General features: G+C 37.9%; 1 protein-coding gene across 2 annotated transcripts; it reads right to left on the reverse strand.

Moving 5' to 3' along the window:
- Positions 1–1,148: 1,148 nt before the first annotated feature.
- Positions 1,149–17,414, reverse strand: bcl2l13 (BCL2 like 13). Of its 2 annotated transcripts, none has more exons than XM_079874758.1 (7): positions 17,291–17,414; positions 16,337–16,519; positions 13,015–13,116; positions 12,762–12,918; positions 12,385–12,457; positions 12,129–12,257; positions 1,149–2,271 (listed from the first exon to the last, which is right to left on the reverse strand). In XM_079874758.1, exons 2-7 carry the CDS (start codon positions 16,458–16,460, stop codon positions 1,399–1,401), a joined length of 1,458 nt encoding a protein of 485 aa, XP_079730884.1. In that variant the 5' UTR covers positions 16,461–16,519; positions 17,291–17,414; the 3' UTR covers positions 1,149–1,398. The 2 variants fall into 2 exon arrangements, with proteins under 2 accessions (XP_079730884.1, XP_079730885.1); XM_079874759.1 differs by having other exon boundaries at positions 1,263–2,271; positions 17,276–17,386.
- Positions 17,415–17,780: the final 366 nt, after the last annotated feature.

Here is a 17,780-nt window from a genome sequence, read left to right on the forward strand (position 1 = left end):
ATTTTAATGTTATGTGTTTTGAGACATGAGGTAATTTAATACCGTTTCTCATGACACTTTGCAGACTGCTCTAACAGTGCGTGTTCATGTGCTTTGGAGGAGGTGTGGCTTTGGAGACGCTCTGAAGATGGGATCTTATGATTTAAAAGCTAGCTTGCTATTGCTAGCCTCTCCGAAATCACCTACCCTACCTTTAATGTTATCTAACACAGCAAATCACTTTTACTCTACAATTACAAAATCCATTTGGATGTTTCTGTAACAGGTTGGTTTAAGATTAAACCACCAGTTTAATGTTTCATCATACATAATATTTCAATACTTCACAAAAAGATTTTATTGAAATAGTTCCTGACCCAGAATTAGGGACATTTAATTACAAAATGCATGCTTGGAAACATCATATTATAAAGCTAAACATGACTTTCCAAACATGATCTTCCGATTCCTGTTTCTGAGATAAATTCAGTCAACGGCCCTGTTGTCATGGCACTATTGACTGTGCTGGTGTAGTATTTTCACATGAGCCCTAAACAAACATGTTTTTGTTCCTTAAGGAACAGTTGTTCACATTATAGAAAATTGTTGTACATTTATTGATGGCAATCCCTTAAATAAAATGTAACGGACAAAGTGAAGGAGTTTCCCATTTCAGGCTGTGACCTAGGCTTCTAATTTTAGATTTAAAAGGGGAAATTCAAACAAAAGCATTCATTCAAGCATAATCAGGCCCAATTTATTCTAATATTACACTAAAGATGGTTGATATGAATGCCCGAATGATGTGTAAAAGAAATCAAGGATACGTGATGACTTCGCTTTTGATTATTGTGAGTAATCTTGTTCAAATATGGATATATTTTTAGTGTCACACAATCCATCTAAAGGGCATTGCCCATAAAAAGTTTTGTGTTTTAATATTTCATGTCTAATAAGGTAAATTCATAATCATGCACTCGCAGAAGCTAGTGCTTTAAAAACAAACTTAAGTTCATTAAATCATCGAATATATATATACATATATATATATATATATATATAAAAGAATAAATATGCTTAACAAAAAACTTCCTATGGATCTGAAGCCTTGATTTTTCTTTCGTTAATATTAAGGAACCAGGCAAAACCTAGGTCACAGCCTAGTGAACGGATCACTCCCATGTTCACGAGTACAGCACAAAAGAAACCTGAATTTACACCTGCAAGTTCCCGTCCAGTCATAAAGATGGTTTAAAGAACTAAGCCAACAAATAAAAGCAAGGAGAACAGAAAACAAAATGGTATGACACATATCAGAGGAGTACTTTTCCCATAAAGTATAGCTTGTGGCGGCACGTTGACCCCCAGGGCTCCATTAGGGCAAGAGATACAGTGAGGTCATGGACATTCACAGACTTTCTACTTCTTCCTGTAGGCCAGCGCTCCAAAGGCCAATACTGCAGCAATGGCCACCAGGGCAGCACCGCTGTATAGCAGCACAGGGAGGTCAGAGCACTCGGGTTGTGGCTCTGTCTTTGTCTGCACCTCAGGAGGGTCTGGGACAGAGAAGTCGTAGGCCTTCAGCTCAACCTCTGGAAGTATCACTTGCTCAAGGGTTGCTTCTGGTTCTAGATCCGGTGGGGATGATGAATGTGGCTCCACAGGAGCTGGAACAGGCTGAGATTGAAGCTCAGGCTCAGGCACGGGCAACGAGGCGGTAGAAGCAGCATGGGTGTCTTGGTGCTCTTGCTCTATTGAGGCTGGAGGTGGAGGTGAAGGTGGAGGGATCTCCATCACGATTGGTTCCACAATTGGCTCCGGTGCGGGTGGAGCCGGCTCTGCATCTGACGCTTCTTCTCTGACTGCGGCGAGTTCGCTCTCGCTGCCCAGCACGCTAAGTACGCTACTCTGCAGCTCCCCTTCCTCCACCGTCTCCCCACCTTCTTCAAGCAGTTCAGCATCTTCACGCTCCACATGGACAATGTCAGAGTTTGAGGAATTGTTCTCGCTTTGCTCTTCGGCTAACGCCACTCCCTCGGCGCTGTCCAGACTCTTGGCGTCTTCTGGGTCCATCATGCCGACCTGCGCCCAAGACTCGTGTCCTGTCAAAGACACAGGAAGACTCTCTGTCTGCCAGGAAGCCGGCCCACTACTATCTCCAGGAGTCAGTAGTGAAGCAGGAGGGCTAAGCTGATCCGAGGCCTGTTCACCTGACAGGATGTAAATGTCGTTACTGTCCTCAGCTATGATCACACCCGGGTCCTCTACTTCATCCAGGCTGAACACAGTGCCCTGTAATGTAAAGAGGAAATATCAATCAGTTAGTTCATTAGTCGTTTTTTTTATTCCAAACATCCGAAAACCTCTATACTGATACAGTGTTTATAGAAAATTTTGTATACATATACAGTACCATGGTCTGTCTGAATACTCGATACTGATTGGCTGGACGGTGTGCAATAAAACAGTTTAATGCACAGGTAGTTGCTGTTTAATCACCGTTCTATATTAATGAGCTCCTTTTATTGAAGCACGCACACACACACACATACACATCACTCGAAGACAGAGATCGGAAATGGCGCTGTGCACAGAAGATTTAGGAGCACAGAAACTAGTTGCCAGCGGTGCCCTACAACTTAACATATAGCTTTGCTACTAAATCACTACATTCAATTTTTTTAGCAACGAGGGGGTAATGTTGCCGTTTTTGAATTTTCTGAAACCCACAGCTTCACTATTAGTAGAGAGACACTGCAGCGAAGTAATTCACACGCATCTCTCTCTCTTGATAATTAATTTAAATAAATGTAATCTTACCGCAGTACTTTATCTCTATGTATGATTTCAGAGCGGGAAGAATGCTAGATCTAAAAAGCCATAACTGACAAAAATCATTTTACATTTTATTGTTACATTTTATCATTTTGACATTTTATTTGTCATAAGTGTATTGTGATTGTAACTAAACTGAATTTTATTAGGTTTAGTGACAACATGTTGCACTGTTTACATGGTACAATTTCTGGTAAGCTACGTTTTTTTATTATAGCTGACACAAATTTCACGATTTCAATTAAATTAAATTCTTGTGATTTGATTTAATATTGACTCATTTGGATAAATATTAGGTACACAATATAGGCGTTAATTTTTCTCAAGAAAAAAAACTCACCCAATGCTGTAAACATACAGAGAGCCCTATCAGCTGGTAGTATTATTTAAAGGGGTGATGAACTGAGAAATCAAATTCAAAGGGTATCAAACACCGCCTCCGCAGAAGATCAACAACGCCATAATTCAACACTGCCTGTTTAGCCCCGCCCACCGATTCGCGCATTACATGAAACTCATAATATGCAAAACTGTTATCCAATCATAGCAGTGGGCGTTTACTTCCAAGCCTTCAATGCGGCACGCCCATAAAAACCGAGCGTTTCAGGAGCTAGGCTCAAAACCAGGGTAGAAAATAGCCTATTATTTTTTCATTTTGATGTTTTTGAATGTAAAAACCAAGCAAGCGTAATAAGTTGACCTCAGACAACAATATAAAAAAAATTAAAAAGCCAATTCATGACCCCTTTAAGGTTAAAAATAACTCAAATTAAATATAATGCGTTTTTTATTATAATAACAACTTTATTTAATGATATAAGAAAAAATATAATAAATATGTAATATAGTAATATATTATGGTCATTAAATGGCATTCCTGAGGAAAATGTTTTGTGACATAATTGTTCTCCAGCTGTTTTATTGACCCTTTCCGCGGATGAAAAACACTGATTGATCGATATTATGTATGAGGAATATATATTTTGGTAAGTTGTACTGTATCTTTCAACAGTGTTCGTGTTTATTTACTATTAGCTATTAGAGATGATCGGTTCACGTGCCGCTAGGGATCTGTCACGTCACATTTACAAGCGCAAAATCGGTATTTATTGTTTGAATTTCGTAATAAAATTGACAGAATCTGAGAGCTGAGTTTTTTTTATATATCAAATGTAACCTGCTCTGTCTAGTCTGTCGGTCTCCGTGTCCTCTTTGCTTCGCGATTTTTCTGCGCTTGAGAAAATGGATGTGTGGCGTGAGAGCATGTGAAAAGTGTCAATCGCGTGAGTCTCACTATGAATACGTGACAGTTGGCAGCTCTGTTTTTCATCAAGATAAGCTTCTAAACAAACACGTTATGACTAAGTCATAACAATTTACAGTCTTTTACAAACTGTGGTTAAAGCAATGTACGCATTTCCTGACGTCATTACCCAAGCCACAGTAAGATTGAAAAACAAATGCATATTGTTTGGTTTTTAACTGCATTTCCTTAAGTCTAATCATGTCTGCAAACCATTCTTATGTAGATTAATGTGGCTCATCCACACAAATTATAAACTTCACAAACAAATGAGGTACACAGATGACTTAAAATCAGTTTTAAAAAAAGGAACCCGTTCTCATCCAATTAACATCAAATCACATGTTAGACATCTTACTTGTTTTAGGGGTTCAAGCACAAAGTGCTGAAACCCTATTGTACTTGTTAATAATTTTATTATTTAATTTTTTCCGCCATAAAACAGCTCAAACCGTAAGGCCTAGAGACTTGGTTAAATGGTAGTAGTATTGCTCGCTACTCAGATATACGGCCCATAGGTGGCACTACAGCGATCAAAAGCATGAAACTGCTCAGAACTCCTAGACCGTATGGTGTAGCCTCAAGTGTCTTATATCATTAGAATCCAGAGCTCCTGAAGAACAAAACGTATATCTCCGATTTCATTTCCGCAATGATATATTTTTCGGCATTTCGAATTTTGTCAAAAAACTACTTTTGCGAACAAGTCCTAGGTTTTTCGCCCGATCGTAACCAAACCAGTGCAGAAATGTTCTCTGGAGTCTGAATATCAATAATTATCAAAAAAAAGTTAAAATTTCGATTCACGGTCGCTAAGGGGCGCAAAACGAATGTTGTGGGAGGAACCTATTTTACTAAAATGGCTATAACTCAAAGTAAATGAGATATCTTCACCAAACTCGGTACACATATGTAGGAGTTCAATTTGAGGTCACTGGGTGGTGCTATAACATGAAAAAAACATAAAACGGGCTATGACCACCTGACCGTTAGTCCGATTGACTTGAAAATTGGTATGCAGTGTCTTGGTCCAAGGTGCCATGTATGTCTATGAGGACATTGGCGTATTTCGAAAAACATGGCCGCCGTCGGCCAATGAATTTTGAGCACCTATTAGACAAGGTTAAAGGAGACAGATCAAAACGAAACTTGGGTGGGCATGTTCGACCCTAGAGGTCTGTAAGAATTTTGAAAGAAATCGGCCACTAGAAATCGGCTAATGCGTTTTACGGCTCTGTAATCACGTGGTGTTTCACACATCCATACAATATGCATATCATTTGATAGATCTCCTCATACTGAAAAACTTTGTCTCAAGAACCAATGCTGTCAATCAAATTGTCGTTAAAAATAGATTATGTTAAAAACCTACTTTTGCGAACTAGTCCTAGGTTTTTCGCCTGATCAGAACCAAACCAATCTAGGACAATTCTCTGGACTCTCTAGATCAATAATTATATTTAAAAAAAAAGTTCAACTTTTGCATTTTTCGTATGGCTGTAACAGGGTCATTTAGAAAATGGGCGTGGCAAAATACACTCAAAAGCCAATAAATCCTAACCGAAAACTCAGAACTTCACGAAAATTGGTGAGCATGTGACATAACATTCTAGACAAGCATGTAAAATTTTATGGAGATCGGACCATAGGTGGCTCTATAATGGTCAAAAAGCTTTAAAAAACATATTTCCTATGGTAAATTGCCTGTATTGGCGGTAAATGGTCTTTTCCATCTATGATCAAGATGGTTATATGCTTGCTAAATAAAACTTAATGTCTTGTAATGCTTAATGAATCTTACTATTCTTTGTAGCTTTCCTGTAGCCCAAACAGTAGAGCATTGGCGCTTGCAACGCCAAGGTCATGTGTTCGATTCCCAGGGAAAGCAAGAAATGATAAGAATGTAAATGTGTACCTTTAAATGCAATGTAAGTCGCTTTGGATAAAAGCCTCTGCCAAATGCATAAATATAAATATACTCCACATATATTTATTACAATACCAACATTTATTTGCAAAATTATTTATTTTAAATAAAACTTTTTTCAATTCCAATGTTTGGGGTCAGTAAGATACATTTTTAATACTTTTTTCAGCAAGGATGCATTAAATTGATCAAAAGTGACAGTAAAGGCATTTATAATGTTTCAAAAGATTTCTATTTCAAATAAATTCTGTTCTTTTTAAGTTTCTATTCATCAAAGGATCCTGAAAATCTATCATCGTTTCCACAAAAATATTAAGCAGCAACTGTTTTCAACATTAATAATAACAAGATTTTTTTCTTAACAAATCTGAATACTGTATGTTGGAATGATTTCTGAAGGATCATGTGACACTGAAGACTGGAGTAATCAACTTGCCATCACAGAAATAAATATATGTATACTGTATATTTGATAAATACAGACTTGGTGAGCATAAGAGACCTCTATCAAAAACATAAAAAAAAAAAAACACATTTTAGCACAGTGAGTGGAATTTACTATGACATGGAGCATTTGTCATTTAATTTCATATGCCAGCCAGTGGAGTGTGAGAGTATTACATCTATAATAATAAATACTCTTCATTCACGGTTTTAATAAACAAAATAAGCTTTAAAAAGACTTTACATAACTAGAGATATGGTAAGTCAGTTCAAAAACATGGGGGGAAAGTGCCATCACCATTTACAATAAGGAAAGAACTCTACATGAAGTGTGTTACCCCACTCTCCTCTTTTTCAGCCTGTATTCACTGCACCGTTAGTTCTTTCCATTTACGGTCATGTCTTTTATCTAACTCTGCCATCCACACAATGACAAAACCTAACGGCTGTGGTGTCTGTCCGCATATGACGTTGGTTTCTGCGTGTCTACCACAACTAGGTCAAGCATGCTCATCGTCTGTAAAAACATCCGTTTCTGCTCATTTGCATAAAGCAAACTGGAGATATTGCCCCTCACTTGATACATCATAAAGGACACTCTTCTGCTGGCTGTGTCCTTTTAGGCCTTTTCAGTAATCAACCACTGTGCACATGCATCAAGTTTCACATGTAATCCTGCCTCACACAGATGCATTCACAAACACATTAGATCCCAGCATCTGGCTTAACATCTGATGGCCAACAGAGAGAGGACCATAAGGACACAACCATTGGAATGTTACAGCACAATATACATTATGTAGAGTTTTTCATGGTCTCCACAACCCTTTAAATGAAACAGTCATATGTTTAAGTCAGCTTCCAAAGAAACCAGCTGAACTTTATGTACTTTAATAACCATACAGTCAGCAGGGTAAACAACAAACAACAGGATATGTCACCCTAAAAAAGGTTTAGGGTTGATGAGTTTTTTTTGTAAGTCTTTTATGCTCATCAAGGCCTCATCAATTTGATCAAAAATACAGCAAAAAGCCGTATTACAACTAGTATTATTATTATAACAATTTATATATTTGAATATATTTTAAAATGTAATTTATTCCTGTGATGCAAAGCTGAATTTTCAGCATCATTACTCCAGTCTTCAGTGTCACATGATCCTTCAGATATCATTCTAATGTGCTGTTTTGATGCACAAGAAAGATTTTATATTATCAATTTTGAAAATAGGTAATCTGCCTAATATTTTTGCAGAAACCATGATACATTTTTTGAATAGCATTTATTTGAAATTGTATGTCTTTACTGCCTCTTTTGCTCAATGTAATGTAACAAAAACCACATGCACAAAGTCTGATTTGACAATAGCTTTTTGAAATGGTACTGCATGTTTTCTGCAAGATAAGGCTTGCTGTCCTATCCAGAGACTGTCTTAAAATGAAGTTATGTTGTTGTAAGGCGTTTCTTCTTAGGTGAGCCATAGGTGCCTATGCAACACCACCCAAGATACATGTACCCACCCTTGCCTACAGACAAAACTCACGCATGCCTGCCAAACTCAAATGCTTTCACGTTCATATGAGGACGCAATACTGAAAATGGGGTGATATGCAGATCATAAAACCGATCTAGTGCTTAGGCATTTAGTAATTTAGTACTAAAATGCTACTGAAGTATAAGAACTAATGTGCCTACTAAACATACACTACCGTTTAAAAGTTTGTGGTCAGTAAGATTTTTTTATGTTTTTGAATAATGTCTCTCATGCTCTTCAAGGTTGCATTCATTTGATCAGGTATACAGTCCGACAGTACTATTGAATTATTATTACAATTTTAAATAACTAATTTCTATTTTTATTTATTTTAAAACGTAATTTATTCCTGTAATGCCAAAGCTGAATATTCAGCATCATTACGCGAGTCTTCAGTGTCACATGATCCATCAGAAATCATTCTAATGTGCTGATTTGCTGCTCAAGAAACATTTCTTATTATTATCAATGTTAAAAACAAGATGTGCTGAGTAATATTTTTGTGGAAACTGTGAAACATTCCTCATAGGCTTCACCCATAGTGGGCTACATTTCTCCTCAAAACATCTGAACACATCCTAAATGTACATAAGTGAATATTTAATATTGTTAAAGTAAATCCAAACCAGATTCCTAAGCTGAAAGATTTGTCTCCCAGAGTATGTCAAGCATACAGGTCACGATCTCGACTAGCACAGGGAGTAGTTTTGAGGCAGTCAAACTGGGACAGCCCTGCTCAAGCAGATTTCATATGAGGATTTATCAGATTTATTTCTGTTCTTCATCTAGAGCATGTGGGGGTGGCGTATAGCCACAGTTTGTGTGATGAGAGCAGCACATCGCCTGTAAAATGCAGTTACGTAAGAGGTCGGACTGAGCGATGCGCAGGGTGATGCGACCTGACGTGGATCAAGTTCTGCTCTCAGCACTTACTGATATACGGAGCGGTTTGTCTGTACCACACAACTGGAGTCAAATTACATCACATCATGCCATCTCAAGAATCTTTGCTGGGCAATGTGACACAGACACACTGAAAGGTCACCTCTGTGTTGCGTACAATACAGACAGAGGGACAGGAAGGGGATCATGGGGTGGGGTTACTCACAAGACAAAATTTCATTTTGTCCCTCATATCGGCTATTTGTAATTCCTTTGGTGGGGTGTACTGAACAGTTTCCCTTGACCAAGATTTATCATGATCAGACCAGACGGCATGATTCGGCGGAACACGTCATTGACTAATGCACTGTTTTAGTTTTCAAAATGGCTTCTTGCTGCTTTGCCCTGGGTTTTGCAGAATACACACGCACACATTGGGTATCCATGATTTATGGGACTTTCCATAGACATGATTTTTATACTGTACAAACTGCATATGCTATCCTGTAACCCTAACCCTAACAGAAAATGTTCTGCATTTTTACCCTTCCAAAAACATCACCTAGTATGATTTATAAACTGTTTTCCTCATAAGGACCAAAAATGTCCCCACAAAGACAAGGATTTTGGATTTTGCCATCTTTGTGTGAACATTTTGTCCCCATAACGTAGGGTTTACCTGAACCACAAACACGCAGAGAGAGATCCTTTCTCATTCCCGTCACTGGCTTTGAATCTCATTCATGAAAGAATTTTCTGCATAAATCATCCAACAAAACAATTTGTACATGAATAGTCGTAGTGAATTGATGCTATAATTTACATAAGAGCAAACAATATACTCATAAATGTATTCTCGTGTCACGATTAAGGCCTATTTTGTGGTTTTGTAATACTATAATTATTGTGCTTCTGCAAATGTGCAAAAAATGTAATCAAATTCATCCAAAAGAAGAATTGAGCAAACAAAGTTACTCCAGCAGCAGTCGTTTCTACACTAAAACAAGTTAAATGTTAAATTCAATATTTACTGACTGACCTATTTAATGGAGATAACTAAATACAGAATTAAACCCGAGTGTCCTTGCTAAGATAAAGTGCTTGAAAAGTGATGGAGAGCAAGATGGTGGACAAAAAAATTGTTTCGTAAATGGACCATGAAAGTATAATCTCATCTGGTCCAGAGCTCAAGAAGAAAGCAGCTGTCCTACCTGCCTGTGTTCAACTCCTAAGTGCGCAGAACTCCAGCAGCGATCACAAGGAAATAAAGTGAATGAGTGCCGGAGAGAACGTATACACAGGATAAAAGGTTGCTGTCAGAGTAATGGGGCTGGAAGTGCCGAGAAGGAGGTCTGGTTTGATTGCACACGGATTCTCCTCCTACTTGTCCCGACTCCTCCCTCCTGCATTCAAACTCTCACAGATGCTTATTCAATATCATCTATGCCAAAGCTCTCACTCCATCACTGGAATGTGGTCCTGTACCGAGCTGAAGTATAAAACAATGGTGTCCCCCCCTCCCTGCATAAGTGTCAGCGGTGCTCTAATTAAATTATTCCTTCTGACTGAGTTCTTCAGCTCGCACACAGAACACATCAACTGCGTCTTTCATAAGGACGGCCCTCCTATGAGATATAATGTGACCCAAATCGGATGTCATAAACAAACAAGACCTTCATATTCCTTTACAACCTCATCTAACAGAGGTGAAGAACTGTTCTCATAAAACATTTGCATGAGGGAAAGATAGCCTTCAGAAATGAACAATCTTCAGTTTGAACTAACAAATTACATACATTTTGATAAGCTGAATGGGAATGAGTGTGCACATTATGCAAAACATTAAGTTAAAGAGAAATTCTTTATTATGCACAGTGAAGAACTGTGGAACTGTGAAGAACTGTGGCTTAAACAAATATGCTCTTAATCACACAATCCATAAAGGTGAGAGGAAGGTGAAAGTGTAGAAGAAACACTAAATAAAGTTATCTTGCTCATCACACAGCAGCATAACACGTTTAACCAACACTAAGCCCTTTGTATCTAAAGGGTTCTGCATACATTGAGCAAAAATTTTCATTTTTGCTCAAAAATCAACAACAAAAAAAATCAACATACAATGGCTAGCATTAGGCTAGCATTATCCAAAAGCAGCTGAAGGGGGTTATATGTAAAAAAAGAAAAAACGCACAGCTCTGGCTCCCTCTCCTGACAGAAGTCTTGAAAAACACTACGTAAAACCATTACAGTTCTGTGAAGAAACCCGTTTTGCCTTTGAAAACTGACCTTAAACTCTTACAGGCAGTGGTTCTCAGCCCAGGGGCCAGAACTAGAGGTCTTCAAAGGTAGTCTTGGATCTAAAAAACAAAAACCAAGGTCCGACCCGAGACCCGAGCAGGTTCGGGTCCAAAACTTTGACGAGTGCTTTGAACATGGGTCGGGTCTGATATCAGTACCCTTAGGTTTAATACAAATAAAATGGGCATCCTTTTAAATCCACTCGTTCTGTCATATTTCTTATTTGTCGTCTCTGATTTTGGTCTTAGGAGGCCTCAGCAAACTTTTAATGGGGCTGCAGGATGGACTTAACATTTTAAATTAATTTTAATAACTATTAATAGTACTATTATTTAAAAAAAAATATTAAAATAATCAAATTAAATGCTAAATCACAATTGATTTTCCCTTTTGGGTTTCCCAGTTTCTGTTTATAAAAAAAAAAAGATTAAAAACAAACAACTTTGTCATATTTATATCAGAAATACTAGAGGAAATCTAGTATTGGATCTGGATCTTACCTCCAGATTTGTGTTTGACAATGGGGGGCATTTTAGTCAAAAGGTTGAGAACCACTGCTGTATCAAACATTTTGTAAGTTGCTAACGAGTTGCAGAGATGTTCAATTGTCATTGTGCGTGCTCCGAGTTTATTTGGAGAATAACACACTACTGCACCAGAAAGAGAGGCAATAAAATGTGCATATAACTTTTTTTTTTACAATTGCTTAATTCTTTTTCATGGATTACAGTATGTATTTGGAATTTAAATTGCACTATGATCGCAGTTATCTCAATATTATCAAATATTCAGTATTAATTATGTAATAATCGCAACAGGCCTAGCATTATTGATGAAAAAAACTTTTGATATGGTTAAGAATCAACTGTTTAAATGATCTAGATCAAACTAGACAGAAGATTACCGATTAAATGTAAGCCACTCACCCATCCTCCCTGCATAATGATGAAGTCTGCTTGTGATTCCTCAAAATAACGCAAACCATAATGTAGCAGAGAATCCAGCGGCTGCCCTTCAGTCTGCAGGTTCTGTAACAATATTAAGGGTACCAACACCTAAACAGAGAGACACAATAATAGAATGAGAAAATGGAAGACAGAGACATTCACACATTAGTGAAAACAGCCCAATGGCCATGAGGGCGCTTTGTGTGCACCTATGTGGTGAGTGTTTTAAAATGACCTTGCTCCATCCTTCTTGAGCGTGAGAGGACACCTCCTCCACCGCTGCTCTGAAGTGCTCAAAACTCAAATCCCTGCACAAGAGATACATTCATATAATCACCGTTCAGAACATTTCTCTGCATTTATTTGAATTTGCTAGTTGTTACGAAAAACATCAAGATAATATATGTTGAAAGCTTTCAGTCAATATTTAAGTCAAATGTCAAGAATAGTCATTTAAACTCCCTTTACAAGCCAACTTATTATAACAGTGTGTGCAGGCTGTTTACACAATACATTTTTCTGGCATAGACCTATAATAACGTTTCAGTTGCAAGAGCTTTTTACCAACTACTAAAAATTGTCCAAGAATTCTCCCTGGACTTTTAAAAAGACCTGCGCAGAAGCGTGTGAGTGGCGGAGGACAGGTGCATGTCCAGGTCCCGGGAGATGCGGTCCCCCAGCACTGCCAGACTGTCTTCTATGGAGCTCTCTGGATTGGCTGGACTGAACACAGGGGATGTGTGCTGATCAAAACCAGTCCTGGAAAAAGCTGAGCAGAAAAAAAGAGGCGGATGACTTTAAACCATGATCCAGATTTCAGATTTATTTTAGCATGAAATTACAGTTATAACAAAAAACATCTTACAGGCCGCAATTTCCTCTTCCAGCTGCTTCATTTCATTCTCAATCTGTTTCTTCAGGCTGCTATTCCGCTCTCTTTGCACTTCCTGTGTAGAATGGCTCTCTCCTGCACAGAATCATAACACACATTTATTTATTACAAAAAAGTTTTTCCCCCAAAATTCAAAGTGCAGACCTTTCAAATATATAATTGTTATGAATAATTATTATTTATCTTATTTTATTTTGATTTAATCATTTACCTGGTCATGTGAGGCCAAAGTTATGAGTGCCCCCCCCCCCCCCATTTAATTTAATTTTCTTCATTTAAATTGTATTTTTTTTAATAGAGGTGTTTGCTGACATGTTTATGAAATATTAAATTTTCATCAGCTATTTAAATATCTTGCTAATATTAAGTACTTAATTTTTGAAAGCAATCTTGATTATTTGAATCTTGACACAAACAAGCATAAAACAAGCCTGGAAACTGCAGGTATTCAAATATTTAGGCAAGTAATTTTCTGCATGACTGATGAAGCTAAAAAAGGTGAAGTGGAAAGAAAATAACAGAGAAACTGGACTATAACACAGATCTGCACTCCTTTTCTTCAAATACTAACATAACTTCTAAACAATCCAAAAGCTGTGCTTTTTATCAGTGGAGATCATATCGCCTTTTGCAAAACATAGGAGCGACACAAAGTGAATTTTGCATGAAATATTAGCATCTATAGCATTTCATATCTAACAGACAGAAAGAACAGAAACTAACAAAGCTTTTGACATACTACTGCATTCAGAACTTATGATGTAATGTCCAGTATGTTCAGCATATAATGTGCTCCAAATAATATAAGTAAACATCCTGTTTTTATGATCATTTCCCTATCACATTCTCATGTGTCCAGGCATTTTAGTTTAAGTTCCTTTTAAGTTAATTCCCATTGTTGTCACATCAACATTGATTCTAATTACTTTTACATTTTACTATATTTCAATACTGTATTAAAAATGATTCTGTAATACAACTGGCTTTTCTATGCTGCCATAAAGTATTGTGCGGCTGTTCATTCACACACCGGTGAATTATTTAGTGTTTTCTACAGCCCAGGCTTACAGGGACCAGTAGATTCAACATTCAACTCACAAATACCAGTGACTGACTACAAAAAGAGAAAGTGTTAGAGGCAGAAAGAAACAGTCAGACAGACGAGAGTGTGTATAAAGACTGTGAAGTGGACAATAAAGCCTTAAACAACATTGCAAAAGTTGATGGGAGCTCACATTGATTTTTCCCAGGCTGGGCAGGTCTTTAGTCAGATTCGAGAGGGCTGCGCTTCACTCTGAATCAGTGGCATGTGAACAAGCCAACGCTGATAGCACATGACAGTCTGTCAGAGTGCAGAGCAGGTCGAGTGGAAAGAGGGATCAGAAGCTACTTTCAAAGCTGACTGATTGAAAACCAGAGCAGGACACAGGACATTCCTTATTGAACCGCTGATGTGCCCAAGGCTCCAAAATCTCCAAAAGGCAGCTTACGCCCATACCATCCCTCTGTGTCAACCAGATTAACTGTGAATGACATACTGCATGTGCACTTTGCATCTCCTTCTGAAGTCCAAAAGTACTAAATAAATGGACGTATGCTACAAGAAGTCAATATTCACGAGAAGCAGTCCTATAATGATTCCAAGCAAAATTCCAGGGACCGCTTGAAGCTAGAATTGGCCAAACGACATCAAAAGACTAAACAACACCAGTGGGACCAAATTTGCCAACCATATATGGACTGCCACATAATTAAGAAGTATAGACAACACATGCACTCTGAAGGATTTGTTAATGCATAACTTGCAATACCTGCAGGCATTTTTCAATCAAATTACACTAGTTACAGCACTCTGTATATAGCACTTTGAGTTACAGCCCATGTTCAAGGACAAAATGGAGATTCCTGGAAGAGGAATGTGACCTCAGTAACTGTGGACAACCCTACTAGTGACTGAAACTGTAATGGTGGAATTAGAAACCAAGATCCTTAGCAAAGCAGCTCTATGGATAGCACGAACAGTCCTAGGGCAGGTAGTAGAGGGAAAAAAGACCTTTTGGAAGTTCTAAGGTGTATCCCAATTTGCATTCTTATATGAGTAGTTTGCTCATATGTAAAATTCCAACAATAAGTGGACTTCAAGTACCTGGATGACACTTATTTAACTGAAAAAGTGACATTTTGGACACCATCATAAATACAAATTTCCTAGTCAGAAATTGGACACAAACAACCTCTCCAGCCGTAATTACTATTGGGAAACCTATTTATGTTTTTTGAAACCGAAGTTTCCGAGTTCGGCGGGCCATATACTTTAAACATTGTAAAGAAGAGAACTATTGCTGTAGTGACTGTAAAGTTTCATTAATTTTTCCCCACATCTCCACTGCTTTCTCTTACCTTTACAGTCATGTATATTTGCATATATAAATAACCATTTGATGCATATTTTATGTACTTTAAACATTGGAATAAAGCATTTATTTGACCAAAATTACAGAATCTAGATGGCACAATTAATGCATGCAATAGCAACATTACAATAATAGCAATATGCATACAACCGTATGGTTGAATAGCACTTTATTCAAATTCCATTGGATATTGACTAAATATCTTCAATATATTTTGGCTTTAACAAGACTTCCCCAAGAAGAGATCCTTGTATCCACCATGACTCCTATATTCTTGAAGGCAGTTGAACGCAACAAACTCAATCACAACTTCAGAATTGGGGAGTAGGAAATTTCGTTGCACTGGCACTGGCATATTTTAAGAGATGTCAGCACAAGTTGCTTTCAGTTGAAACCGCTCAAACATGATTTTAGTCCAGGACTAGGCTTCGGCCTGGGCTGCGTTTCCCAAAAGCATTGTAAGCCTAAGATGATCGTAGAGACCATTGGTGGCAATTGTTCTACGATCAACTTAGGCTTACGATGCTCTTGGGAAACGCAGCCCTGGTCTGTAAAACCAGGGGTATTTGTTCAAACCACTGAATTTTGTTAAATAAATCTTTCCTAAGGTTACATACATACCATTTTGCATCAGTCCCATTATTTCTATAGGAATTTGTATTGCATAAACCAAATAACTTTTTCCCATGCATGTACAGAGAAAAAGTGATTTCTTGCCTGACTATGTATGCATACACTATATATGCTTCCCGTTTCCTTGCATTACGGACACAAGCGGACTACTGAAAGTTGCGTCATTGTTTTGAGACGAAATTAAACTCCTTACGATTCTTGCCAAGCAGGCTATTTGTACATAGTGATTTGTGGATGTGATCTCTTACCCTCCGCTGTCTCTGAGGTTCTTGATCTTGGTGGTGGGAGCAAGCTGAGGTAGCTAAGAATGACATACTTGGTCTCATAGTGAAATCCTTCAGGCACAGTGGTGGAGGAGCCAGAGGCAGCCATTTAAGAGAAACGTCAGGCTCTCAGTGACATGCACGACCAAATGACAGTTTTCAAAAGTCCTAGAACAAAAATACAAACAAAAAACACTTTATAAGGCATTTATAAGAGTACAATTTGGGATTGTCTGAACTTCTGGCATCCGTTACACAAAGAAAAAAGCTTTTTTTTTTATGTCAAGTATGTGAACATAAACTATGTTACTATGACCTTAAGAGAATGACTTTAACCTGTAATGCACAAAGGAGATATCAGCAGAATGTTACTGACTGACTGAAAAACATTTTCTTTCTATACATTGAGAGTGACTGAGGTTGCCATTGTTCAACATAAGTAATTACATAATTTGTATGTAGTGGTAGACAAGTTAATGACAACTATACAGACTACTGTGGGTGCTGCCAGTCTGAAACAAAAATACAGGTTTAACTAATACGGTTAAGTACGATTTCACAAACCCTTGACTGCATGAAATGAATTCTTTCCATGCATACAACACTAATACACACAACTACAAAGTTGCTCAAGTTTCTCACAAAGACCACTTCAAAACTGAACAGTTGTTATAATACTGCAACGTAAATTTTTGCTAGCAATTGTCCCGAGAATGAGTAATATTTTTGGACTAAAGAAGTCCACCAAATTTATTAGAACATCGTGTACAATGTAACGCACGCGGACACCCACCGAACCTCCAGTGCACGCCACACCTACTCGCATGCCAGAGTTTCGGCTAGCCGCTAAAGTTTAAACATAACCTTAGTGTCACTCATAACATAACATGCTATCCGTTTAATGTGAACATGCTGCGACTTAGCTTGAATATGTCGTACCTCTGCGCCAGTGATAATTTTGTTCATTCAGAGGGGGTGACTGACCGGGTTCTCTCACTGTTACAATTTTACTGCTTCGACTGTGTGATAGCTAACTATTCAGACATGCGCGTGCGTGATCTATGTTGCGCGTGTGCGAGAGGATGAAGCCACGCTCGTTGCTCCGCCTTGGTTGTATTCCTGCTACTATGACGCGGGACGCACGGACGTGAAACCGAAAAGGTCAAGGATAGAGAGGGGAACAGATAACGGTTTTTTATTTAGCACCTGTTCCATTTTTAGCTAAACTTATTTTCATTTTAAGTTAATTTCCGTTCACAGTTCTCGGCGCGCAGAAATGAATCTTATGAGTCGAATCATGCAGCGCGAGTTTTGCTCGATTCACGAACGAATGATTTATCAACTCACGTTGGAGTGTATGATATTGCTTGGATTAAATTGATAACATCTCAAATTCATTATTTCGTCACTTTCAATCATATGTTGCTGT

The sequence above is a fragment of the Squalius cephalus genome (genome assembly GCF_949319135.1).
Source record: "Squalius cephalus genome assembly, chromosome: 6".
Classification (NCBI taxonomy): domain Eukaryota; kingdom Metazoa; phylum Chordata; class Actinopteri; order Cypriniformes; family Leuciscidae; genus Squalius; species Squalius cephalus.